The 26,509-nt window shown below is 46.5% G+C and overlaps 1 protein-coding gene across 1 annotated transcript; it reads left to right on the top strand.

Annotated features, from left to right (window-relative positions):
• The first annotated feature begins 810 nt into the window (after window positions 1-810).
• ZCWPW1 (zinc finger CW-type and PWWP domain containing 1) lies at window positions 811-25,780 on the top strand. Its single transcript, XM_043503608.1, has 16 exons — window positions 811-921; window positions 3,700-4,016; window positions 5,885-5,963; window positions 7,316-7,382; window positions 10,270-10,421; window positions 11,068-11,196; window positions 11,911-12,027; window positions 13,173-13,293; window positions 17,101-17,176; window positions 17,720-17,787; window positions 19,354-19,438; window positions 19,522-19,605; window positions 20,553-20,625; window positions 22,078-22,142; window positions 23,125-23,164; window positions 24,283-25,780. Exons 2-16 carry the CDS (start codon window positions 3,714-3,716, stop codon window positions 24,591-24,593), a joined length of 1,770 nt encoding a protein of 589 aa, XP_043359543.1. The 5' UTR covers window positions 811-921; window positions 3,700-3,713; the 3' UTR covers window positions 24,594-25,780.
• Window positions 25,781-26,509: the final 729 nt, after the last annotated feature.

Below are 26,509 nucleotides of genomic sequence, written 5' to 3' on the forward strand. Positions count from 1 at the left end.
TCAAATAAGAACATATATATTATTAGGATCAAGTAAATTTATTTCAGGATAGGAATGGTTAAATTGCCCCCGTAATACACTGGTCAGACCATATATGGACCCTCATCATTCATATACACAGGTCTATAATATACAAATCCATTGGGTCTCACATATGTAGGAAAAAAAGAGTCCCTTTTTCAGGCCCATAAGGTCTAGGGACCTATACAGATCCATGGGGGTGCATAATATAGATGATAAAGGTATATGCATGCCCACTTCATCTATGCTTTAGGTGGTTGACCCATATGCAGACCTGCAGGATCCGTATCTCAGCCCACATATAGCCACCAAGGGTCCATATACAGGGCCAGCCCATACACCAAGACCTAGAACCTAAAGATGTTTAAAATCCATACTCTATGGGTGTACTCCATATACTGAGCTATAGGGTCCATAATCTATAGGGTCAGCCCATATACAGACCCTCAGGCTCATATATATATAATTATAATATAAACCTCCATAAAGTCCATAATCTATACCTCCAGTCCATCTACAGATCCATAGGGATATATATCTGTATAACTAAAAATAATATAGCCCCCCCCAGAGTCCATAATCTATAGGGTCAGTGCACAGTGAAAACCACGTGGTCACCAGCATGGCTACGTAGTCCCCCCCCTTGAGGCAATGCGCATGCGCAACCCCAAAGCCCGCCTTTGCCAAGACGAGCAGGCACAGTGAGTTCGACGGACGCAGGCGTCCTGTCCCCGCCCCCTTCAGATGATCGTGCACGCGCACGGAGCCGGCCTCAAGCTAGCTTCGTCGCCGCGGAGACGGAGCAGCGGCCGTGCTGAGGAAGTTGCGCGTGCGCACTGGAGTTTCTCCCCCCTCCCACCCGGCCGTTAGGAGCGCGTGAGGCTCAAGGGCGCTTTGAGTGCGCGCGCGCGCTCCCTCCCCCCCGCCGCCGCGCGCGCGCGCGCGCGCGCTGAAGGAAAAAAAGGCGCCAAAGCTGTCCCCACCTGTTGAGCCTAATAGAGGGACCCTGGCTTGGGTCAAACATGCCCCATTTCGGTACCCATTGCCTCCCTGCACCTGGTTTACCTCATGAAAAGGTTCGGTCGCCCTTCCGCTTGCATGGCCTGCCTTCCTGGGTCAATATGGCGCCAGAGACCTACGCCAATATGGCGTCGCCGGGGGGCCAATAAGCCAAGATAATTGTGTCTGTTTTACCTCTTGAAAAGTGGGCCCGGTCGCCCCTGGCTTGGCATTGCCTCCTGTGTCAAGATGGTGCCCCCTGCACACAAAACGCACCGACGTCATCTCATGGGAAAGCCAGAAAACCCTAATAACCGTGTCTCTTTTACCCCATAAAAGTGTCAACAGGGAGCCAGGTTGCCCCCCTGCTTGGTGTTGCTTCCTGTACTAATATGGCGCCCAGATGCTCCTGTGCTTAAAACGTGCCAACGTGTAGACATTGAAGGGCCAAAAAACCTAAATGCCTATGTCTGTTTTCCCTCACAAAAGGTGTTGATATACGGCCTGGTCGCCCCCCTGCATGGCATTGCCTGTTGTATCAATATGATGCCCTAGTCGCTACCATGGCTGCACCAAAAATGTGCCACCCTGGTGCCTATTTGCCTCCCCCATCCTGGCCAGACAAGCGCCAAGATGGTAACGCCGACAGGGCAAAAAAGCTAAAAAAAAAAAATCACATCTATTTTACCTCATAAAAGGTGCCAATGTGGACCTTGTTTCAGAGTAGCAGCCGTGTTAGTCTGTATTCGCAAAAAGAAAAGGAGTACTTGTGGCACCTTAGAGACTAACAAATTTATTAGAGCATAAGCTTTCGTGAGCTACAGCTCACTTCAATGCATCCGATGAAGTGAGCTGTAGCTCACGAAAGCTTATGCTCTAATAAATTTGTTAGTCTCTAAGGTGCCACAAGTACTCCTTTTCTTAATGTGGACCTTGGTCACCCATGGTTGCCCAAAATACTCAAAACTCCCTAGTTATTGTTTCATGGGAGATGCGTGCTTAGGAGGAGAGAAAATAATGCTAGATAGATAGATATGGCACCCCATTCTTATTAGGGTGTTCAGTGGAAATGGAGTTGAACATGGTCCTGGTTTTCACCCTATTTTGCACAACCCAAGAGCCATGGGATACCCTGTTGATCCCATCTTTCCGCACATCCGGGATCAATTCTGCTTTCGCTCACACTGGTGTACATCTGGAGTCACTCCACTAGAGTCAACCGAGGTATACTTTGTAAAGCAGAGGCCCAGTGTGAGGGGAGAATTGGGCCTCGCAGGCTGGACTAACACCCATCCCAAGCATCATCCAGAGACGCAAGGGTTTTAAGAGCCAGCTCTTTTTGCCCCACATTGCAGGGCATTGGGTAATCCCCTTCCATACATACACTTCAAAGCCTCACCTGGTGTAAATCAGCTGCTTACACCAGCTGAGGATCTGGCCCACAGGGTTCGGCAAATGTTCCATAAGAGGCATGTAAACATTTCATCCTCATGACATTCCTGTGTGCTATAGGTTGTTAAACATTTAGCTAGCTCACTATCAATCAGGGCAAACTTTGTTCTCACTTGGGCGCCAATTTCAGCAGTCCATGCCTCCCCACCCAAGTATATAAACACGTCTTTAATTCCCGTTAACTCCATCGGGGTTTAAGCACATCTTAAGTGTCTTGCTGAATTAGGGCCTTAGATTATGAACGCTTTGGAAGAGACGCCATCTTTTGTTATAAGAAAAGGAGTACTACAGCTCACTTCATCAGATGTATAGCTCACGAAAGCTTATGCTTAAATAAATTTGTTAGTCTCTAAGGTGCCACAAGTCCTCCTTTTCTTTTTGCGAATACAGACTAACACGGCTGCTTCTCTGAAACCTGTCATCTTTTGTTACGTGTGTACAGCTAACACAATGAAAAGAACGCACAATAATGTACTCCGGTGTAAATCCAAAGTAATTCCAGTAAATTGACTACACCTCTTTGTATTTACACTGACATAAGTGTAATAAGAGTAGCAATAAATACATTTGTAGGGAGAGGTCTTTAGACCAGGTGGACTCTGGTTCCTAGCAACCAAAGGAGCTCTTGAGCCTGCTTCTCATTTATAAAAAGTTCCTAGACGTATAAAGAGACCTTTACAGTAGACCTGAGATTCAGGCCCATTGGCTTTAATTAACATATGATAATTAATTCACTTGGCCACTTTGTGCCACCGGCAAACTGGGAAACACTTAAGTGATGGAAAAGAAAAGAAGGCATTTCTCACACAAAACCTGCTTCAATTTAGAAATCAATTCAGTTAATAGATTCATAGATATTAAGTCCAGAAAAGATTTAGACTTAGTCTAGTTTGACCTCCTGTATGACATTGGCACAGGACGGGTAGCCTCACCCATTAATTTCTGCACAACGCCCATAGCTTCTGTCTGAGCTAGAGAGTGTCTTCCAGAAATAGATCCAGTTTTCGTATAAAGACCGCAAGTAATAGAGGAGGTAGTTAAATAGATGTATGCTTGTCTGGATGCAACCTAAATCTATCTGGCCCTTTCAGTTTAAGATTCTGCACTCAAGGGATGGATAAACGGGTGTAACTTTTATGTGTCCACAAGGTCAGAGCTTCAGTGTCAGAGGTATTTGTGATTAGTGGTGGGGTGCTGCATTGTGTTTCTTGCTTGCTTTAATTTCAGCACTTGGGAAGACGATGAAGAAAACGTTTGCCCCTCCACTGGCAAAACCCCATTTCCTTTCTTTGCGGGAAGGACCTGAGCATCATGGGAAAAAGGAGGACACTAGAGCAAAAGAGGCGATGACCTACCTGCTGAGCCAAGGGACAAGCGACTCGACCGAAACAAAACTGAAAGTGGGCCATCCAGACACTGATGTGAAGAGGTGGAAGAAATTTAGGGTAACAAAGGAAGAAGATATGGGCCATGTGAAAGGTCCAGAAACAGCCCAAGATGTAGAAAAGAGAGCCAAAAGGAACTCAAGCCGAGCATCAGCTAAGGTGATTTCATGTCAGAATCTAATAACATGAATAAAACTTTCATTAGTTCCTATATAGTTGTATCTCTAAAAACTGGCTCAGCCCTGCCTATTCCAATAGCCAACTCTTCTCCCTAGATGGGGGGAATGCGGGGGGCCAGGTGACACAATCAGACCTGGAGTATGTAAGGAAGAGTCCTGGAGAGAGAAGGGTTTGCAGGTGGATGTTGGCAGATGCCCGCGGATGTTGGCAGATGCCCGCAGATACTGGCATAAGAAGGCTCCTGCAGGCCCCTGAGTTGGGGAAGCCAGATGAGACACTGGCGGGGAAGGAGGCCTGCAGAGAAGGCCAGGAAGGAAGGAGCAGGAAGATACTCGGTGTGAGACTGACAAGGAAGAGACTTTTGAGTTTATGTGAATAAACCTGACCCAAGAAGTGGGGTTGTTACTGGACATGAGCCCTTGTATTTTTATGTCTGGTTTTGGAAGCACGTCGTTTTAAAGTGAGGTGTAACTTGGGGGTATGCAAGACAAATCAGACTCCTGAAAGGGGTACAATTGTCTGGAAAGATTGAGAGCCACTGATCTAGTGGTCCTTTTTGGAGCCTTAAACTCTATAACTCTGACGTTGCCATTTTCAGTTCAAAGAGACTTACGTTGGCTTGAAAAATGTTGCCAGAGTGTGATGAAAACCCAGACCCTCTCAGGTGTCTGTTGTGGGGCCAGGATGGGCATTTGATCCCCTGTGCCCATTTGACGTTCCTGTTCGTTCCTGAGCCCCTGGCAGTTTGTTGTATACAACATGATACTCTCACCTCGATCCATCTCGTAGATTCTGCAGCCGAAAGAGACCTTCTGCGTAACACAGGTTATAGACTTTCACCCACTTCTGCTGTATTGGGCCCAATTGCTTGTGCTGGACTAAAACATCTTCCAGAAAGGCTCCAGTCTCAATTGGAAGGCTTCCAGAAATGGAGACTCCACCCCTGCACTTGGGAGTTTGTTTACCTGCACTGTTTAAAAACTATTGAAACTCATTTCTCATATGAATGTGTCTGACTTTAAATTCCAGCTGCTGGTTTTGGTCCTGCTTTTCTCTGGTAGATTAAAGAGTCCTTTAGTATCTGGAATTTTCTCCCTGTTAAAGTACTGATACACTGTGATCAAGTCATCTCTTGGCCTTCGTTTTGATAACCTTAACATACTGAGCTTTTTATGGCTGTGTGGGAACCTAGGCTAACAGTCGGGATCCACCCTAAGACACATAACCTGCCTTGTGAGGGGTGTTCTGTGGATTAAAGCATGCAAAGTGTTTTCAATAGGAAAAGTGCTACATCGTCGCATTAAATATTAATAGTGTTATTTCCCAGGATTTGGCGTGTCTCTCTGACAGCGCTATTAATAATAACGTCCCGGCTCAAGACTGAAAGTAAATATTAGCAAAGGATGGTGTTATGTAGCCCTAAAAGCAATCTCAGAAGCCCCAAAATCATGGAAACTTCTGAGGGCAGAGGTGTCCAGGAGCTTGATCCCTAACAGAAGCCTTGTAGAGCAGCTCTAAATTTGCTAAATTAAAAGAACACTTATTGGATCTCTCTCTTTTTTTTTTTTAAGAGTACTTGTGGCACCTTGGAGACTAACAAATTTATTTGAGCATAAGCTTTCGTGAGCTACAGCTCACTTCATCGGATGCATTCGATGTAGCTCACGAAAGCTTATGCTCAAATAAATGTATTAGTCTCTAAGGTGCCACAAGTACTCCTTTTCTTTTTTGCGAATACAGACTAACATGGCTGCTACTCTGAAACCTGTTATTGGATCTCTGTTAAAGTTAAGTCCAGCTGTTAATGGGTAATGCCATTTGTCACTCAATCTGCCCTCTCTTTGTAGGAGATGTGTCACCTCACAGACTTGCAGTTTGAGGAAATTGTCCAGTGTGTGCTGCAGAAGTCTTTGCAAGAGTGCATGGGTAAGTTGACAGGGCTTCTTGAGCAACCCCAAAAGAAGCTTGTCACGTGAAACCTAAAATGAGAATAGCTAAAGTGGTGCCCCGTGAAGTATTTATTTGGATGAGCCAGACATTTTGTAGATACGAATTGTTTCCTGTCCCTTTTAACGGGCTAAAATATGTCCTCAGCATGCCTGAAAGCTAGTATTTTAGCTTCTTCAGCAGTTTAAAAACATAATGAGTCCTGATTGTGAATTGGAGTAAATTGACATCACTTCTTTGATGGAGTTATACCAGCTGAGGATCTGGCCCGGGACCCAGTTAAGACAGTCTTGTTCCCTGGGCATGTCAAAACAAAGGCCACCATGTCCGAATCACCATGCCATAGCTTTTGTCTCGGGCCCTCCACAGGCTGGGGGCATCTTGACGTGCCAAAGCACATAAAGTTGCACGCAAATTAAGTGGACCCTCGCCTCACTTTATGTTGACTCTGAGAAATCGTTTCTATCAGAAACAAGGCATCGTGAAATTGAGGTAATATAAAGATAATTGTCCCCATCCCACAGCATGTTAAGTTTCCTGCTTAAATATTTTGTGTGTGTGTTTTTGATTTTAGGTCCACCTAATGCCTTGTGCCTTTGGAGGTGTAACGAAGTAAACACCCCTGTATTGCAGGCTAACTCTGAGTGATGCCAGTCCTGATCTGTGCTAGCAAAAATCGCTGGTTATCAGCAGTGCATAACTTTCTTAGTTTAGACTTTGCCTGAATTTCTGCAGGAGAATCACTTGGTAGGAATTCACAGCTTGTGTTAGGCGCAAGATCAGACTGGATCATCATAATGTTCCCTTCTGACCTTAAAGCAAATAAATCCTCTTAAAGACTCAAGCACGTGCTTAACCTGGGGCCTGTGAAAGCTCAACGGCAGCACTGGCAGTGTGGCTTAGTGCATAGAGCACTGTCCCAGAACTAGGAGATGGGGCCTGCTGGGTGACCGTGGGCAAATCGCTTCCCTATGTTGTGCCTCAGTTTTGCCACCTTCAGAATGGGAATAATGATACTCACCTCCTTTGTAAAGCACCTTGAGCTCTCTTCTGATGAGTGCTATAGAAAAGCTAGATATTATTGATCTGCATTATTATTTAACGGGTCTACGCAGGGAATCACTTTGCAGGGTTGCAGCCTGTCGAGCTGAAATGACAGCACGCAGAAAATCTGTTGGAATCCGGAACTGCATTTCCCTCCGTAGTCCAATTATTACCTGGATCAGCATCCAACCTTTCAATGTGTGACGCCTCATGAAATTATGACCATCTAGGCACAAGCTGCCAGATAAAATGTGGGAGGTTTACAGAGCTCTAATCTCAATTTGCAGAAGAGTCCAAGAGGACATTTCACCAGGCAGAAGCTACCGAGGTGGCAGAACAACAATGTTTGAAGAAGTGAGTTTATATCAGTCCCTTTATTCTGCAGTATATTGTCTTATGCCTGGCTGTAGCGGGACGGTTACCCTGCTCCTGAGATAAGAGGAGTGAGAACAGCTGAGGGAAGCTGACTGAGTAGCTGACCACAGGTGTGGCCAGCTCGATCAGGGCCCAGCTGGCCCTAATAAGAAGGCAGAGTCTCACTGCAGCTGGGAGTGGGAAGGACCTAGCTGCTGGGGAGCACAGAGTACTTGATGCAGAGCAGTGCTGGGGAAGGGCAAAGGGGAGCTGGGGGGGGCTCCAGCCTGGCAACTGTCCAGGCTGATGCCTTGTTTAAGGCCTAAGGGGGTACTGGGGTTGTAAAGGGGTAGCCCAGTGATAGGCAGAGGCAGCTGGTCTGACCCCCTTGCCAGTGATGTGTGGCTATTACAGTCTGCAGTTTGCCCCAGGGAAAGGGGGCTAGATGACGACTGGCAGTAGCCACTGAGGCAAGGTGGGCTTAGGGGGTTGGGGGTTCCCCTGGGAGGGGAGACCCAGAGTGTGGGGGTACTGCTGGGGCAGAACCCCGAGGTAAAGGGCACTGAGGTCTGGGAGGGACAGAGGGGCCTGAGGCAGGCGACACACTGGCCAGCAGAGGGCGCTCTGGGGCTGAAAGTGCTAATTCCCGAGGCAACCAGCAGGAGGCGCTGTGCCAGCGAGTCTACGACCTTTTACGCTTGCATTAAGATTGTAGGGCCAGTTACCCTGAGAAATACATCCTTCAGCCAAAGGGTGAGTTCCCCGCCTTGTGTAAACCGGTGTAACTCCATTTAATCAGATCACCACCACTGGAAGACCTGGCCCAAATTTCATAAGTCCCGTCGGTAAAGCCTATCTACGAGGTGTGTGAACCAAGGTTACAGAATATGCTCTTCTCCTCCTTCTAGCTAGTTGTTTCCAAATAGTGCTCGCTGGGCAAACACAGGGGAGGCATCCCTTATCTGTAGCCATAGAAACAGAGGGAAAAGAACTCATGAGAAAGAGTGACAGAGTCAGGCCAGTGTGAACAGTCAGGGGAGCAGGGAAGAGACAGCCAGGGAGGGGTGATGGGCCCTGTTATCGAAAAGAGAGTCTGGAAAAACCAGAGCAGCCAGGAGCTTTAACAACTGAGGTTAAAGCTAAAGGAATCCAAAAGCAAAAAGAGGCATTTTCCCCCTGCGGCGGTTCTCCTCTGTTCTATCCAGGGTCTTATCCCAGTTCCATGACTCTCGTATAAAGATAAGGAAAACTGCTCTCCTTTGTAAAGCGCAGTGAGATCTACTAACGAAAAACAACACTGCTGTTGTGGTTATATTAGTAAGTGACATGACTAACGCTGGTCTCAAGTGCTTTGTTCTCTCATCCTCTCCCCAAGGGCAGGATCGCACATGTGCTGGAGGGTCTTGTTTTGGTAGGGTTGTGCAATACCTCCACCCGCTGCTCTGTGCTTCTTTCCAAGAAGGGAGGGAGTGCTCCTGGGGTTAGGATGGTCCTGACTTCCTGTGGCTGGCTCCGAGAAGACTGGTCGCCCACAGTTCCCGTCCTGCATATCCTGGGCCCAGGCCGTGAAGCAGAAAAGGGCTGTGCCCTTGAACTGGGCTCAGTCAGCTCATGAAATCCGGATATTTCAACGCTCACGTTCCTCCCCAATTGGGGAAAAGTGTCAACATTTTGAGCCGATGTTCTGAAAAATTGTGATTCAGATCTATGTAAAAACGTGGATGTGAAATGTAGACATGTCGGGTTGACGCCAGCTGCCACAGGGTTTCTTGGGAGTTGTACAAACTTTTGGGGGAAGGGACTGTCTCCCACAGTGTGTACATGCTGTGCCTGGCACATGGGACCTGTGGGTCCTGCCACCTTAGATGTAATCAATGGTAATAATCCATATTTCCATTCGTTCTCGTGGATCAGAGCAGTGGTGAGGCTGGGAGGCAGGAATCCTGGGTTCTATTGCCCAGCTGTTTAGGGAAAGCAGGGGGGAGTTGGGATCAGGATCCCTGGGTTTTATTCAGAGTTCTGGTAGGGGAGTGTGATGTAGAAGTTGGAGCAGGAGGGAATGGGATTCAGGACTCCTGGGTCCTATCCCTGGCTGTGGGAGAGGAGTGGGGTCCAGTGGGTTAGAGCAGCGGGAGGGGGAAGGTTTAGCAGTGAGAACAGAGAACTGGATGTCAGATTTCCTAGATTCCCTTCCTGGCTCTGCCTCTTTCTTCCCTCCTCTGTGACTGTGTTTCACAGGGAATGCTGTGAGAGTTCAATTAAAATGTCCCAAGCATCTTGCTATCACCAGAGGAACCCAAATGTGTATCAGTGCCATTCTCATGGAGCATGAAGCTGTTACCATTCCCATGCCTTGCGTATAAACAAGCCAGCCTTCTCATGTTTGTTTAGCTTATCAACTCAGACCTTTTGCCCTTTTTAACTTCATTTTTGCAGGGGAAGCTGGAAGGGGAATGCACCTGCTTTAGAAGTGTAAGATACGGTCTGGCCTCTAGATGGTGCATGTTCTCAGTAAAAAATATTATCCACCCAAAAGTAACTGCTTGAGAAAGCTGAAAAAAGCAAAAAGCAAGATATTCAAAGGGGTGCAGAGACCTGATCCCCCACTTGCCCCCTGGACAAAATGGATGTGAAATGAGAATTGTTGTCTTTTCACATCTGTTTTGCAGCAATGTACCTGATGACACAAGGTGCTAATGTGATCTATCTATATCTCCATACTCTCTCTCATTGGTGTAGGCAGGTGTATCTTTATGATACTCAGGTTAACCTCCTGTTAAGGGTGAGTCAAGGGGTCATCTTTTTGTTGTGTGTTTGTACAGCACCAGCAGGTAATCCAAACAATAAATAACAGCCATGAATTGATCCTCGCCAATATTTGTTTTAGGGAGACTTTGGAGACCTCCCTACCTGCATGGAATTTGGTTCAGCACAGCGATGAGCCCAAAGGAACAGTCTCTGCCGTGGACCTAAAAGAGTCTCTGCCCAAAGCAAAGAAACGCAATAAACTTTCTTTAAACAAGATGAGAAAGGAAATGTGTAAGTCTTTTGTGTGTGCAAATACAGACATACATTTGTAATTATAGCGGGCCACTGCATCAAAATCTCTCTCCTATGAAGATGGATGGGGATTGTTGCCTCTTTTGCCCTAGCGGTTAGCCAGTGTTTGGGCCTTGCCGGGTGAGGATGAGAAACTGATGATCCAAGTCAGGTGTTTCTTTGGTGCAATCCTGCTTGTTTTCAAAGAATGTCTTGTTTCCTTGAATACGGTAGAAACCAATAACAGCAGGCAGTTTCTTTAAGCCAGGGCTGAAGTAGGATTTTAAGTGCCACACTGGCCTTTGTCCTAGCCCTCTGCACTGCAGTGTGTTTCCTGGTTGGAAGCAGAGATGTGGAGGAGTTTTTAAGTCTGAGAGAAGTGTGCTCACTCACTAGCAGATCCGTGACTTTGACCTGCCATGTGGGAAGACTTGGGCCTTAGCTCTTCTAGCCCTATGGGGATGCAGGAATAAAAGGGAAGAAAGTAGCTGCTTTAAGGTGACACCCTCCCGCTGGGATCAGTGACTGAAACCAGAGCCCCATCAAGACAAACAATAACTCCACCACCTGTTGTGTTATAACAGTCTCTGCCCCCACCACCCCGTCTGTGTTTTTGAGTCTTGTGTTTTCTCTTTGTTGCTAGCAGATGAGAGCACGGAAGCAAACAAAGAAAGGCGTAAGCGTCAACGGAAAGGAGAGCCGAAGAAAATAGTTCAAGGTTACACCCTGATCGCTGACCAAGAGGAAACGGAGGAAGGAGGAGAAAGCACTTTCAGTGAGCTCAGTCAGTCCTGTGTTTCTGAAAGTTTAACACCGGGGGAGGGGGAAGCAAAACCTGGGTGTAAATTGAATAAATGTGGAGACTTGCAGATTTGGCACTGGGGCTAGCCCCACGCCTTCCAAAACCATGGGGAGGCCTTGTTTAACTCAAGAAAATTAATCTGGATTCATTAAAAGTGTGAATCTGGATTATGTAAGAATGTTCCCATTCAGCATAAAAATGGCCTTCATAGTTTAATAACCCTGAACTTAGAAATCAGTAGATCTCAAGGCACATCACACTCTTTGATGTGTTTATCCTCACAGCAGCTCTGTGGGGTAGGTTATCCCTATGGTACAGGTGGGAAACTGAGGCACAGCGAGGTGACTTGCCACAGGTCATATAGGAAGCTTGTGGCACTGCAGGAAACTGACAGGTTTGGCAAGTCCTAGGCTAGTGGATTCATAGGTTCCAAGGCCAGAAAGGATCTATGTGATCATGTCGTCTGCCACCCAGGAGCTTAGTCCAGGCTAGTTCATCCAATATAGTTCTATCAAATTAGTGACACCCGTAAGTCACCCTGTGTAGTGGTGGCTTCATCAATGATAAGATTAACTACGTTTCCTCGGGTTCCTTGTCTTTGACTTGTGATTTCGGAGCCTCCGGTTTGTGCTGGGTGCTAGTAGTAGGCCCCTGCAGCTGCTGTGTGTTTGTGTTGCTGTGCTGTAGATCAGTGCGTGGCGTGGGTCCAGTGTTCTTATCCCAGGTGTGAGAAATGGCGCTGTCTTAGCAGTGACATAGATCCCTCTGTTCTTCCCGAAGACTGGACGTGCAGCCAAAACACAGGTAAACAGGAGAGCGGCCTTTTTTTGACCTCTAGGTCACCAGCTCAAATCTAGCCCAAGCTGCTAGTGCCCATTTGATTGGTTGTCAGCCAGGGAACAAGTTTAAATTCAGTCTAAATTCTAAAGCTTCAGTTTAAATTCTAAAGCACATGTGTCCTTGTCACAAAAATCCTTCACAGTATGACCTAGAAATCAGCTTTTCCAGGCCATTCACCTCCCATTTAGTCACACAAACAAGGGATGTTTAGGGCTGGATTTTCCCCAAAAGCTCTTCTTCCTGCTGGCCTGAGAGCTTTGGAAACCTGAAATGGGTTTCGCTCTCTTTTGAAAATCCAGTCCTGCTTGTAAGTGCCGAGAAGTCTTGATGTTTTCCTGGTTGGCGCTGAGGCTGTAGATCCAATCTGATTGCAATTCTAAGGCAAAAATCACCTTCCCATTGTTCCTACTCCGACAGGCCAGGAGGATTTCTCCTCCAGGTGTCCTGACATTCAGAATTAGCTAATCATTCATTGGCTTCAGTGAAGCAAGCAATGCTGATTTACACTAGCTGAGGATAAACAGATTCATAGACTTTTTAGGGGCCATTCTGAACACCTAGCCTGACTTCCTGTGTAGCACAAGGTGGAGAATTTCACCTTGTGCATAACTTCTGTTTGAGCTATAGCAGGTCTCTGAGAAAGACATCCAGTCTTCATTTAAAGCCTCCGAGTGATGGAAAATCCACCGGTGTACTAGATTAAAAAAGCTGTCTAGTATTAGAAACCTTTTCCCCATGCAAGTACTTATAGACTCTGATGAAGTCACGTCTTAACCTGCTCCTTGAACTAAACGGATTGAGTTTCTTTAGTCTCTCATTGCGAGGCAGGTTTCATTTTGACAAGGTTGAACGCTTCGTTTCAGCGTTATCAGTTTGACGTTTGTATTATGTTATATTGCATTATGTTATATTAGATGAATCAGAACAATAAAGTTGAAACAAAACAATATGGTAAGGTTGAAATGAAATATTTCATTTCATGAAAAATTCTGATATTTCTATTTTGGGCTCTGACTCGAAATTAAACAAAATGTCACAATTCTCAGAATTTCCCGTGGGAGGCTATTTCTTGCTCAGCTGTGATGGTTGGTGTGGTTTGTTTATTGCAGACCTGCAGTACAAAAGCTGTGATGTACCCGAGGAGACATGGTCCGGATCTGAAAACGAGGTCGTGTATGCTACCTACGTGCCTGGGTCAATCATATGGGCCAAACAGTTTGTCTATCCATGGTAGGTGTCAATAACGCTGGTAAAATCTTAAGCCACTTAACTATAAACAGAGGTAGAAGCTTTTGAAAAATAGACTGCATGGTGCACTTGTAAAACATACAGTATGGCCCACTTGGGATAGAGTGCTGGATTGGGATTGCAGAAACCTGGGATCTATTCATGGCTGCCGAGTGACATTGGCAAAATTACGTCACTGCCCCGGGCCTCAGTTTCTCCTTTGTCTCTTTAGACAGTCAGCTCTTGGGTCACACTGAGCCTGGCACAATGTGGGCCCTGATCTTGGGTTAGGCCTCTTGGCTTTCCTCTCATATAAATAATTAAAAATAACACGGTAGCGCCATTGGAGATCGGGGCTTGGCGCTGCACAGACAGGTATTGAGAGACAGTCCCTGCCCCAGCAAGTTCACGGGCTAAATAAAGAAGACAAGCACAGGGTTATTTTTCTGAAGGGGGAAGAGCTGAGGCCTAGAAACATTGGGGATACATCTTCACTGCACAGTTAACCTGGGCTCTTACTCCAGTGTTTCCCTTATCCCGGCTCCCGTCCACACACAAAATCCTCTGACCCGAGCTTAGTGGTGCTTTTGAATCTGGGCTCACTGGCCTGGCTGGGGTACAGGGTAAAGCCTGAGTGAGGCTTTCATTCAGTCTGGTAACCTGGCACTTTGCAGTGAGGACACAGACGAAATCACTTGGGGGCTGATAGTCCTCTAGAGCCTTCCCACAATTCCCTGTGTGCTCAGGAGGACAGACAGGTTCACGTTCACCCACAACTCACTGGGGATGAATCATAGAGTGGCTCATCTTACTGCCACGCTAAGGACCACGAGATGTGCCCCCAAAGTCCTGGCAACACATGGGGGATCTCAGTACCGGTGAGAACTCAGCACCTCGGATATGGCTCTGCACAGTGGCTGATCAGAGCTAGGCTAGGCTAAAACACCCAGGCTAACTCTGCCGTGAAGACAGACCCAAGATGGCTCACACACAGAGACTGAGGCAGAGCTGGGAAGCAATGGGTGAGTCCCACTGCAGTACCTTTCCAAATCCCTTCCACCCACGGTCTCTGGTGTTACATAGGAAATACTGGTGCCACTATCCTCTGAGTCAGATGTAAAACCAAAGATCACATCTACTCTTCACAAGTAAAATTCCCACTGCTCATTCCATTCTGCCTCCCCAAATTCCCCCTTCCAGTTTCAATTGGATATGAAAATCTTTCTTCATTTCCCACCCCAAAGTGCTGTGATGCTGTGCACTGTTTATCTGCTGCTGTGCCCCATCCCAGAGGTGGCTGCATCTCAACAGTGGGGGAAGTGATGCCCGTGTAATATGTGTGTATCAGTGTTTCAGATGTCCTGTGATCTTCACAGGTGAAAGAGGCAAGAAATGCCAGCAGATATCAATTGTGTGGCAGCACGTTATGCTCACATCCCCTTTTGGGACATGCTCATTAGCCCACGTCAGCTTGGGGAGCCAGAGGCTGGGAATACAAGCTGCAGTGCAGAAGGCCTGGCCTGCCTCCCACATGATCTTGTTTTATTCCACACCGGTGGGATCAAAGAGATGCCAGCGAAAAACTCTCCAGTTGAGGCTGCCTTGCTGCGGTCTTTACAACAGCTGACTCTGCTGGAATCCCTCGCCGCGCTGTCCAAGCGTCCCCTGGCCTTTCTGGGCACTCTGTAGCCACAGCTGCTGTCTTCAGCTGAAAAACACAGACAGAGGCCTCTTCCCCTGACAGGAAGCTGGCAAATCTCAGTAACTCAGTCGCTCAGTGTAGGCTCCCCCAGGCGCTTCTCCTCGCAGGGAGATGCATGTAGGGAGACCCATGCTCAGGTGGGCGTTTGACTGAATTTGAAGGGTGCCGTGCTTAAAAGACAATTGATTCTTACTCGCTAGGACTGCACAAGCTAGAAAGGAAACAGCTCTCAGTTTCTCTCCCATTGCTGGTTTCAGAGTAGCAGCCGTGTTAGTCTGTATTCGCAAAAAGAAAAGGAGTACTTGTGGCACCTTAGAGACTAACAAATTTATTAGAGCATAAGCTTTCGTGAGCTACAGCTCACTTCATCGGATGCATTCTCCCATTTTTCACTTTTCTCCCATTGCTGTTAGCGGGAGTTTTGCTAGGCCCATGAATTTATAGATTTTATGATGGCAGACGGCTATTAAAACCTCAGGACCTCAGCAACAAGAAGGTCGAATCTATACTTACATTTTCCCAGCACAGGGATGTTGGTTAGGGTTTTGTTTTTTTTTTTAAACCGACTGAGCTATGCCAGGGAAGGCCCTGGGCTATACTGAAAAGTTACGTCGCCATGGCTGCTTTGGTCAGGAGTGTGAAAAAACCTAGCATAGACACAGCTGTGACCATTAAGGTAGGCCTGATCTACACTAGAAAATTAAGTCGGCTTAATTGCATCAGTCGGGGCAGCTGTAGCATTTGAAGTATAGACATACCAATAGCTAACTTTGTTTGGGGAACTGATGTTCCTACGGCAACAGAAACCCCCCCCTTTGTCGGATAGGCTGTGTCTACACTCCAGGGTTCTGCTGGGATAGTCTCTGTAATGCAGACATATCCAAAGTCTTAATGTAAACGTGATTATACTGGGATAATCATTCCTATACCAGTACAGGGGAACCAACATAAGCTTTACTGGTATAAGTTCTTTTGCCCTGATACAACTGCGTTCATAGTAGAGGGTTACCAGTACAACTATACTGGGGTAGCTATTCTGACAAAACCCTCCAACAAGGCCTTATGAAACAGAATTACATCCCAAAAACTTGCACTGTGTGGCACGTGCTGATCTGTTGACTCAGAGATTCATAGATTCAGAGGCAAGAAGGAACCATTGTGATCATGTAGTCTGGCCTCCTGTATAATGCAGGCCATGGGACTGCCCCCAAAATAATTCAGAGATTTAGGGCTTGTTTTCACTACTGCCACTACCAAGAGGTGGAAGATATGTTGGCCGGAGATCGTCTCCCTCCGACATAGTACAGTGTAGAGAACGCTTTAAGTCGATGTAACCTACATTGCTCGGGCGGGGGTTTTCCACACCCCTGAGCGACGTGAGTTACATCAACTTTAGAGGTAATGTAGACAAGCCCAGAAGGAGCTCAGTCTGTCTAGTTTATAAAAATGAAGACTGAATAGTGACTTGATCCTGGAGTCTAAGTATCTTCATGGGGAGAAAACACGGGGTACTAAAAGGGTCATTAGTCTAGTGAAGAACAACAGAACAAAAATCAGCGGCTGGAAGTCAAATGAGAAATAAGGCAGTGCTTTTTACAGCACGGGCGATTAACCAACAGAACAAACTCCCAAGGGAAGAAGGGGTGGATAGTCATCTCTTAATCTCTTCAAATCCAGACTGGATGTTTTTCTGGAAGATATACTTTACCAACACAACTTGCTGGGCTACCTCAGAGGTCGCTGTGTCAACAGATCACCACAAATGTTTTTATCAGATGCACTAGCCCCATTTCTTGTACCCTTCTAGAAAGCAATATCAACATTTCAGGGGCCTGCTGGGCTAAGTGGACTACAGTCAAAAACACAGCCGCTGGCTGCGTGTCTCTATCTTGTTACCTTCCTCACATTTTATTGTGTTGCATCCCTTTTTTCTAAGGATCCTTAAAGCACTTGTTTTCAGCGATGGATGGAGCAGGTTGACTGAACGGTGCTCTAACTGTTGGTACCATGTAAACCAACTCCCACCTTTTCATGTGTTAACATCTCAGAGGAAATCAGAAAATTAATGGCCCGACCGTACTAATGTTCCCCTTTTGTGGTGCATGTAGGTGGCCTGCCATGGTGGAGTGTGACCCTGACATCGGGGAGTATTTCCTCTTTTCATCCCAGTTGGATTCTCTTCCTGTAAGCGGTATTGTATTTTACGCAACGGGGGTCACACACTTTGTGAGCTCATTACACCCACCAGACGGCTCTGTTCCACCCTGTGTGCCACCCTCCCATCCCCTTCTATGTTGGGGAGTCCCTGCAGCTCCTCATCCCCATGCCAGTGGCTGTGTGTGCCGCCCATTCTCTTTACCTCTGTTCCCACCTTCCCTCCCCATGGCAGGGCTCTGTGTGTACTCCTCCATACCTTCCCCCTGCATTATTACAGACTTCCCCATCTCCTCATATTACTGGGGTGGCTGGCAAAGCTTTTGCCAAGTCCATATACACCTTATCTGGTCACTTATCAGCCTCCCAGATCAAAGGATGCTCTCTCTCTAATCTCCCCTGCAATTCCATGCCAACCAAACCCTTCATCCCACTGAAAGGGTTACCTCACTGAGGACATCAACCAGACACCATGGATTTAACAGGGACACCTCACCCACCTTGTCTGTCTCTAGGAGTTAATGTAACAATCTGACACAAAGTTAACTCAGCTCTGTCCATTTCTCTTTTCAGTCCAAGTACCCTGTGACGTTTTTCAGCGAAGCTGTCTGCCGTGATCTTTTCTGCACCTATCAGCAAAGGTCCCATTATTAGTGGCCATCCCCTTTGCCAGTAGAGGAGGGGTACTAGAGGTATTGGTCATGGATCCATCGTATACAGTTTTCTACAAGGACAAGGTCCAGCTTAGGCCACACCCTAAATTCCTCTCCAAGGTGGCTTCTGACTTGCACATGAACCAATCTGTCTACCTTCCAAGTCTTCTTTCCAAAACCGCATACCACCAGGGATAAGAGAAAACCACTCCTCCCCCTCAGGCTCAGTGTTCGTCACGCATTGGCTTTCTACCTGGACGGGACAAAGCCTTCCTGGCATCTTCCCATCTCTTTGTGTCACACGTGGAACGCATGAAGTGCATCATCCAATAACTCGGAGACTCTCCACGTGCATCGTGTGGGAGTAACGCCTCCTGATTAGACTCACAGCGCCCTCGAAGAGAGCAGGTTCAGCCTTGGTGGCCTTTCTGGCTCACCTCTCAGTTATGGACATTTGTCAATCCACACTCCCACCAGACATCACTCATTGTCGGCCGCTTCAAGGCAAATGTGGATAAGGCAGTCCTGTTGTCCCTCTTCCAATGAGACTTCAAGCCACTGCTCCTAGCATAGCAGATCGGGAATCAGCTACCGTGTCATGAACATACGCAAGCACTCAAAGAAATAAAAACAGCTACCTACCTGCTGGTGACCGTTGGTGGTTTGGGCTGGATTGCATACGTCCACTGCATGACTCACCTACCTTAGCCAATGCGTTGGCATTTGCTACGGAGTTGTGGTGTGTCGGAACTGCAGGAGGGATGGGGCGTCTCTGCGGGTTATACCCTCACTCACAGCTTAAGTCATTGGCATTGGGCGGGGCTGCCCCTACGGGCACCACTGGGGAAAAGTCTCCAGCACTGTTGCACGAGGCCCGCGCACACCCACAGCCATGGAAGTTGGTTCAGGAGCAGGAAGATCTAGTTCCTGACACTCTGTATCACATGCAAGACTCTTTTTTGCCCCTTTTCCCCTCCATTTTTTATGGCTATGCTCTATTTTTTCAGTCCCTTTAAAAACCAGCTGGTGAATAGCCGTTTAGGAAATGTGCTTCCTCTTGATTTCTAGATAAGGCGAGGGTGTCTGTTTGTGGTCCTGTGATTCATCAGACCCATGGCCTTTGAGTCAGGAGGACTTGCTGGAGCTCTGGATTCAATTCTGCCTTTGTTTGTCTAGATGGTACACTCTTTGGCGCAGGGACTGTTTCTTGCTCTGTGAGCCATGCCCAGCACACTAGGGCCACAATCCCTGACTGGGGCTTCTGGGTGCTAAGTTAATGCAACTAAAGTGTCACACACACTGTGGCCTGAGTAGTGAACACCTCGGATCCCTCCATTCCCCCTCAGGGGTTCTCTGTGTGCCACCTTGCTTACCTCGGTTTCAGGGACTTCTTGCACTCAGACCAGGGGGCTCTGTGTGCCCCCCATTCCCCTTCCCCCCTCACCTAGTGTCCCCCGATCTCCCCACAGGGGGGACAGACCAGGACCCAATTGTGCTAGACAGCTGAACAAACATCTGGTGATGTTCCTCTCCTCGGGTGAATTTTTCCCCTAGCAAGGAGCCGGTGGTACCAGAAAGATTTATGCCCTGCCCCTTCACAGAGGAGTGGGCTGTGTCTTTCTTATTGTCACTGGCCCTGGTGGGGGGAGGGAGGGAGGGAGAGAGAGAGTTTTGACGCATTTTAGGCGCCGCGGGAAGACCAACTATCTCTTGCTCTTTCAGAAGACACTCAGGAGCAAAGATTACCGCCAGAAACTGGACACTGCCGTGAAGATGGCAAAGGAAGCCGAGTGGATCAGCATTCAGGTATGAACACCGCCGGGCTGCTGAGGTGAGACCAATTGCCATCCACCTAGGCACCCGCTGGCCTTCCAGCGGTTGGAGCATCTTTGCGGGTTTCCCTGTGGCCCCCCTGGGCGTTGGGGGGCGAACACTTGCTTGCCCTTTCAATCTGGGATCAGATAAGCTTCATCTTCACGGATGGTTAACACATATTAGGTCGATCGAGTGCTCCTGTGAACTCGACCCCCTGCACACATCACTCATCTTTTGTGATGCTAGTAACTCAAGCTGGCTGGGATACAGGCTAAAGCCTGAGGAGGGGGAGCTTGGAATAAGGACTCCTGAGTTCTTTTCCTGGCTCTGGGATGCGGGTGGGGTCTGGTCAGTTAGAGCAGGGGGAGCTGGAGTCAGGACTCCTAGGTTCTCTCCCCGGCTTTGGTTGGGGAGTGGGCTCTGGTGGTTAGAAAAAAGTGGGGCTGGGAGTCAGGATTCCTGGGTTCTTCTCCCCTGTTGTTCCTCCTTGGGCAACCATCTGGTGATTTAGTTTCCCTAGGCGGGGTATCGTGAAGGTTAATCATACAACGGTTGTAAAATACTTTGAGATGAGGAGGTGTGGGGTTGTCTACACATGGAATTATTCCTGAGTCACTGAGCCTGATTAACTCTCTGTGTAGATGCTTTTGGTTCTGGAAGAAGAGGGCATTATTCAGAATGTAGTAATGGTTCTTTATGGCTATGGGGCTGTTTCCTGGTCCCTTGTCCATCCAGTGTCCTCTGAACATCTAGACGCCTTCTCGGAGCAGTGGGTCTTGTCTGGGGTTCTCTGCCTGCAGTCCCTCATGTTGACGCTACGACCTTTGCCCTGTTTTTGCATTTGAAGTTAAATCAAGGAGGCCGTCACTCGGTAGATTCGACCCATCGCTGCCAGGATTTCAGGAGATGTCTCTTTTTTTTTTCTTGCCCTCCCTCAGGGGAGAGTGATGAGATTTGGGTTTGTCAGTCAATCCAGTGAGGGAGGATTGCTAGGTCATGAGGACCTGGAAGGTATGGTGCTGTAGCCTGGAGCTTTCCCCCTCGATATCCCACAAGTCAAATTGCTGAAGAATTTCACCCAGGTCCCGCTGTATTGACCCCACTAACTTGTGCAGGACAAAAGCATCTTCCAGTCGGGATCGGAAGAGAGGAAGCGGTGGGGAATCCACTGCTGCCCTGGGAAGTTTATTCCAATACTTAATCACCCACACGGGGAAAAAATCGGTGCCTTAATTTGTGATTTGAGCCTGTCTGTCTTTAGCTTCCAGATGGTGTTTCTTTTCTGCCTTTCTCTGCTAGATTAAAGAGCACCTCTCCATCTTCTTTTCATAAGCTAAACTGAGCAAGCTTCTTTACGTCTCTCACTCTCTGGCATTTTTTCCAGCCCTCCAATCCTTTTGGTAGCTCTTCTCTGCCCCCTTTCCAGTCTTTCAACATCCTTCTGATGATTATCTTGTCTGACCTTCTGTATGACATAGGTTGCAGAACCTCAGTCCTTCTTTGTTTGTTTATTTAGACTATAAACTGTTTCAGGCAGGGACCGTAGGTGCAATTGTAAAGCAGCTCATTTAAAAATAATGGTAATTCCAGTGTCTGTCTAGCAGTGGGTCAGGATTGTGTTCAGCACTCCCATGTCAGAGGAGCTAAGGTGGCAGATTTAATGAAAACCCCAGCCTTCCCTGGCTAGAGTCCCCACTAAGTCTTGTGTGGTTGTCCTGTAGCATGATTTTCACTCAAAGGAAACATTAGCAGCCTGTGTTTTAAAGGAGGTCTGAGGATCATGGTAGTTCAATCTGGCTTTAGAATTTATGAATCACTCCCATTTTTCAATGGAGAAACTGAGGCACAGAGATTTTTTTTTTTTTAGGTGATTTCCCTAAGGTTCCACACAAAGTTTGTGGTATGGCAAGGAACTGAATAAAGGTGAGATTGGTAGCGGGAACTCCCCATGCGGCCCTGTGGCCAAAAGTAGCAGCAAGGTGGTTTTATTCCTTCTGTATCTGGCGCGGGTGCGACTGCCGCTGGAATGCTGGTGTTCAGAAACCAAGAAGGATGTTGATCAGTTGGAGAGGGGTCAGAAAAGAGCCTTGAGAATGATTCCAGGATTGGGAAAGACTCCAAGAGCCGAATCTATTTAGCTTAACAAAGAGGCGAAGAGCTGACTTGATCTCAGCATAGAAGTACCAGCAGAACAGAAAGTTTGATAATATTACTGGAATTTTCAGTCGACCAGACAAAGGTAAGCAAGATCCAATGGCTGGAAGTTGAAGCTAGACAAATTCAGATGGCAAATAAGGTGCCGTTTTTTAGTGGAAATTAACCATTGGAACATTGGAATAATGATACAACTGCTAGGATTTGATGCGAGAACCAGGTAAGCTGGTTCAAATCTGCAGTAAGTTTGTTGTAAGGTGTTAAAAAGTGTGCTCTGGAGAATGAGTTATTGTTGTTCTTGTCTTCTAGAGCTATTCAATGTGGCCTGTGAGCCCAGTGAGGAGAAGCAGACCTGTGATGGAAATGAGAATATTGTACGCCAAACAGAAGATGGTCTAAACGAAGGGGGTTTGTTCTCTTGTCTCTCCATTGATTCTGTCTCTCCCTGCACCCGCCCTAACAAAAATGCCATATAGTAATGTATCACCAATGCTTTCAGCTACAACCATGCCCGCAAAGATTATTGGACTGTTAGCCCCTAGGGGATACTCAATTTGTTTAGTTTATCCAAGCGAATACGAGAAGATCTGGCAGACAAAAGCAGAAGGAGTTCCAAGGGCTGGCTGCTGAAGCGTCTTTAAATTGTGGATCTTCAAAAGACCCTCAAACGAAACTGTATTTCTTCCTAAAAGATACTGGGATTTGTGAAACCCAGGTTCGGTTCACTTGCTCTTTAACTTTGCATAAGACACTTAAATCCTTGTCTACATGAACAATTAGTTTGCGGTATGCTGGGTTGTGAATCTACCCCTGCCCTAGTCTCGCATGAGCTAACTGTCCATGTGGACTGTGCTAATTTGTATTAATTTGAATATTATTAATGTGCTTTGAGGTAATCAGTGAGGACTACATCAAGCCGCATCAAGGAGCTGTACATTTAATTCATTTCTTTTTAAGATTTATATTTCAGTCAGCTCTGCCCTAACAGAGAGAAAATGAGCTTGCAGTCTAACAATGATTTAAAGACATCAAGTGTTGGCATATCTACCACATCCCTGGGTCAGTGTTTCCAGTGGTTAATTACTCTTCCTGTTAAAAACGTATCCCTTAGTTCCAGCCTGAATTTGTTGTGCGTTGGATCTTGCTCTGATTTTATCTGCTATATTAAAGAGCCCTTTTCAGAGATCTTCCCGGGCAGCTATTCATAGACTGGGATGATATCATCTCGGATAAGCTATAGACCATGTCCTTACTATGTCACTAAAAGGCGCCTTTTGCAGCCCTCGAATTTATATATATATATATATATATATAATATTCGCTTTCATGTTTGACTAACCAATACTTGGGTTCTAGGTTGCGACTTCAGATTTCAAGGAGAAAACTTCTCTGAAAGGTTAGTGACGCCAACCGTTGTAGCCATGTTGCAAGTAAGGTAAAGTCACAAATTAAGAAGTCTTGGGGTGTGATACTTACGTTAGAATAGCTCACTCTCCTACCATCCTGGCTTTCACGGGGCAGGAGGAATTGGGAAGTTGCCTTTCAATTGCCTTAAACTCATGTCTACTTGTCCAAATCAGCCAGGATGAAATTTGTATCTGCTTCACACAGCTGATCGTTCCTTCCCAAACATCACCATCACTTGTTGTTTTTGAGGGAGGCATGGTCTACTGGTTAGTATTGTTATAATTACTTCTACTGTGTTACCATAGCACCATTATGCCAGGCTCTGTACAAACACAGAACAAAAAGACGGTCCCTGCCCCAAGGGGTTTACAGTCTAAGTCTAAGACAAGAGATAGGGACAGACAGAAGGGCGAATACAAGCAGACAATGAGGCACTGTGGGTTAGCATGGCAGGCAGAGGTCTTAGCATACCAGCAGCCTAGCCGTGGTCAAGTATTTTGTCGACATCATGGTAAAGGAGAGTTTTTGAGGAGGAATCTGTAGGTGGATAAAGAGGTTGCGTCTGATTTGAAACTGAGTGCTTTTGTCTCAGTTCAATTCCCTCCCGTCACGGTTGGCACCAGCTGGCCTCCTGGCTAGCCACTTCATGAGGCCAAGGATTGAATGGACCCAGAGATCAGATGCCCCTCCCAGCCTTGGCAGGGAGCAGTATAAGCACGTTGGAGTAGGAGTGCAAATCAGAGAAGCTTGGAGTGGACGACAGAGGATGGATCACTCGATTGTCTGTTCTGTTCTTTCCCTCTGAAGCTCCTGGCCTTGGCCACAGTCAGAAGACAGGACACTGGGCTGAATGGACCATTGGTCTGACCCAGTATGGCCGTTCTTATGTAGTAATGGAGCCTTTAATGGATTTATCTTGGCATTCTGTCCCCGTGCCTTGGGGATCTTATGGGGAAAATTTGGAGAATCCCGATCTATGAAGCTATGTTGACTCATCACCTCATTTCCCAGTGGGAGGTTGTGGAAAGTTTGTGGGTCTCTGGTATGATTCTTTCTTCCTTTTTCCTGTTGTATTCTGAGGATTGCATTGGTCTCTCTTCTTTGTAGGCTTTAATAAAAAGTTCACCATTCTGGGAAGCAACAGCTCAGGATCCAGCCAGCCCAAACCGCCAGCAGGAGGCAGCAGAGTTAACCTGACACTGTCCTGTCGAGATGGCTTGAAGCCAGAGTTGGTGAAGATATTACAGGTGAAAGACAATACCACCAGGAGCCACCCAAGGTCAAGTAGCAATGATGAGATCTTTGAGGAATTCCAGGAAGTGGGGAAGCTAGAAAAGGCCAAGGAAGCACATGGGAGCCAGGAAGCAGAGAAAAACGAATCCTCGGAAGAGTGTTCCCTGGTCTTGTTTGAAGAGTAGCCATTGAAATAACAAACCTGCCATGGGGCAGCAGAGCTACCTCCCTGAAGATTGTGGTGATTAGAGAAAAATTAGAAAGCACTCCAGAAAAGTGGCTGGTATATTGGAAAAGAAATTCAGTCTAGTTTAAACTTGATTTATGTTTGATGAAGATCTGAGACTGTTGGGACAGCAAATGTGGATTTTAACATCCAGCTCTGGCTATAAAGGTCTCCCTCTCCCACTTCTCAAATATTCATCTGTGAAGATAGGGAAAAAAATCCACAATAAGTGACTTGACCTGTTTTCTTAAAACTTAGGGTGCTGGATCTTGTTTTAATTCTGCCAGCCTCACGTAGTGTGTTGTTTCCTTAGATCCCATTGGCAACAAGTGATTTAAAAACAAAACAAAACAGTTTTTGATCACTCAAGAAATTGGTTGATGGGGGTTGGTTGACGGGGCCAGATCTTCAGCTGGTGTATGGCATAGTCAATGGAATTTACATCAGCTACAGATAGACCCACTGTGTATAAATTGTTGCCTTTATTTGTAAAAGTGGTACATTAAGGTTGAAATTTCCAAAGTCGCCGGATGGTAAAATCGACAGGAACTGGGTATCCAGATTTGAAAGCACTTGGCATCAGAGTCCTTGATCTAGATTCCCATGTTACTCTTCTATAATCTGTTATGTTCTAACTCCCTTGCTAACCTATCCGCATGCTGCTGGTGAAATTCCATATTTATTAAGCCCTTGCATAGAGAGTAGGTATCTGAGATACAAAACAGTGATACCTGGACTTCCTAGTTGCTACTGTTGTGTTTAACTAGTTACTGGATTTGTGGTTTTATATTTATCTGTTACAAACTTGTAAAAAAGACTGGCTTGTATTCATCCACTAGTGTGAAATTTGCCCTGTAGAGAGAACCAACCTTCTGAAGCCATAAGTGGACATAAATAGACATAAATATCCATAGAGATAAATTTCACTCAGAGAGTGTAGCCCAAGTTAAGGGTTGAATAAGGGTGGCAGAACTAGGTCTTAAGGAGTTTATGGCTGTGACCACCATCAGGTTAAACACTCATTTACAAGTGTGTTCTGTAATGGTTTACATGTTAATAAAATCCTGCAGATTCTATTCAGTCAGGCTGGGTTCTTGTTACCTGGTTATAGATAAGCTAAAGTGTGATAAAAATCCAATTCTTGGTTCATTACAGTGTCTTTAACTTCATTGTTTTTATTGTTGCATCACGAGTTGGTTTTCCACACCCACTCACACCAATCACAGTAGCTTGACTAAGTAATGACTCAGACATGACAAGCATCTACAGATATTTGGAAGGAACAAGGGGAGTCGCAGGGGCCCGAGAAACAGACGGTAGGGAATCTAGAATCGTTCCTAGGATGTACCAGTTGTGATTCAGCGAAAGGTTCTCTGATTACTTTTTAAATCTCGACACGCTTAGTTAGGTTTCTAGTACAAAAAAGCTTTGATTGCCTGGATATTTTTGTAAGTGTGAATTTTATACTGGGCCTCTTTGTCTTAAGGTGGCAGAGTACTGAAGAATCGAATGGTGTTTTACTCTAGCCAGCAGAGACAATAATAATCCATAGGAGCGGGTACCCAACTAGTGTAAATTGATGTCAGACTAGAGATCATTTGATAAAAGACCACTGCCCATCATGCTGGCCAACATTATGGCATTGTTTCCGTGTGTCTGTCTCTCACCACTTGTTCTAGACTTAGACTGTCAGCTTGCTGGGGCAGGGACCATCTTTATATTTTCTAGTGCCTAGCACATGGAGTCATTTCTTAGCTAGTCATACAATCATAGAAGACTAGGGCTGGAAGAGACTTCAGGAGGTATCTAGTCCAACCCCCTGCTCAAAGCAGGACCAACCCCAACTGAATCATCCCAGCCAGGGCTTTGTCAAGC

This window comes from Dermochelys coriacea, chromosome 28 (genome assembly GCF_009764565.3).
Source record: "Dermochelys coriacea isolate rDerCor1 chromosome 28, rDerCor1.pri.v4, whole genome shotgun sequence".
Lineage (NCBI taxonomy): Eukaryota > Metazoa > Chordata > Testudines > Dermochelyidae > Dermochelys > Dermochelys coriacea.

Coding starts and splice junctions, on each gene's coding strand:
- ZCWPW1 (XM_043503608.1), top strand. CDS start 3,714: ATGAAGAAAACGTTTGCCCCTCCACTGGCAAAACCCCATTTCCTTTCT. Junction 4,017..5,884: donor CAAGCCGAGCATCAGCTAAG/GTGATTTCATGT, acceptor CTCTCTTTGTAG/GAGATGTGTCACCTCACAGA. Junction 13,294..17,100: donor AAACAGTTTGTCTATCCATG/GTAGGTGTCAAT, acceptor TGGTGCATGTAG/GTGGCCTGCCATGGTGGAGT.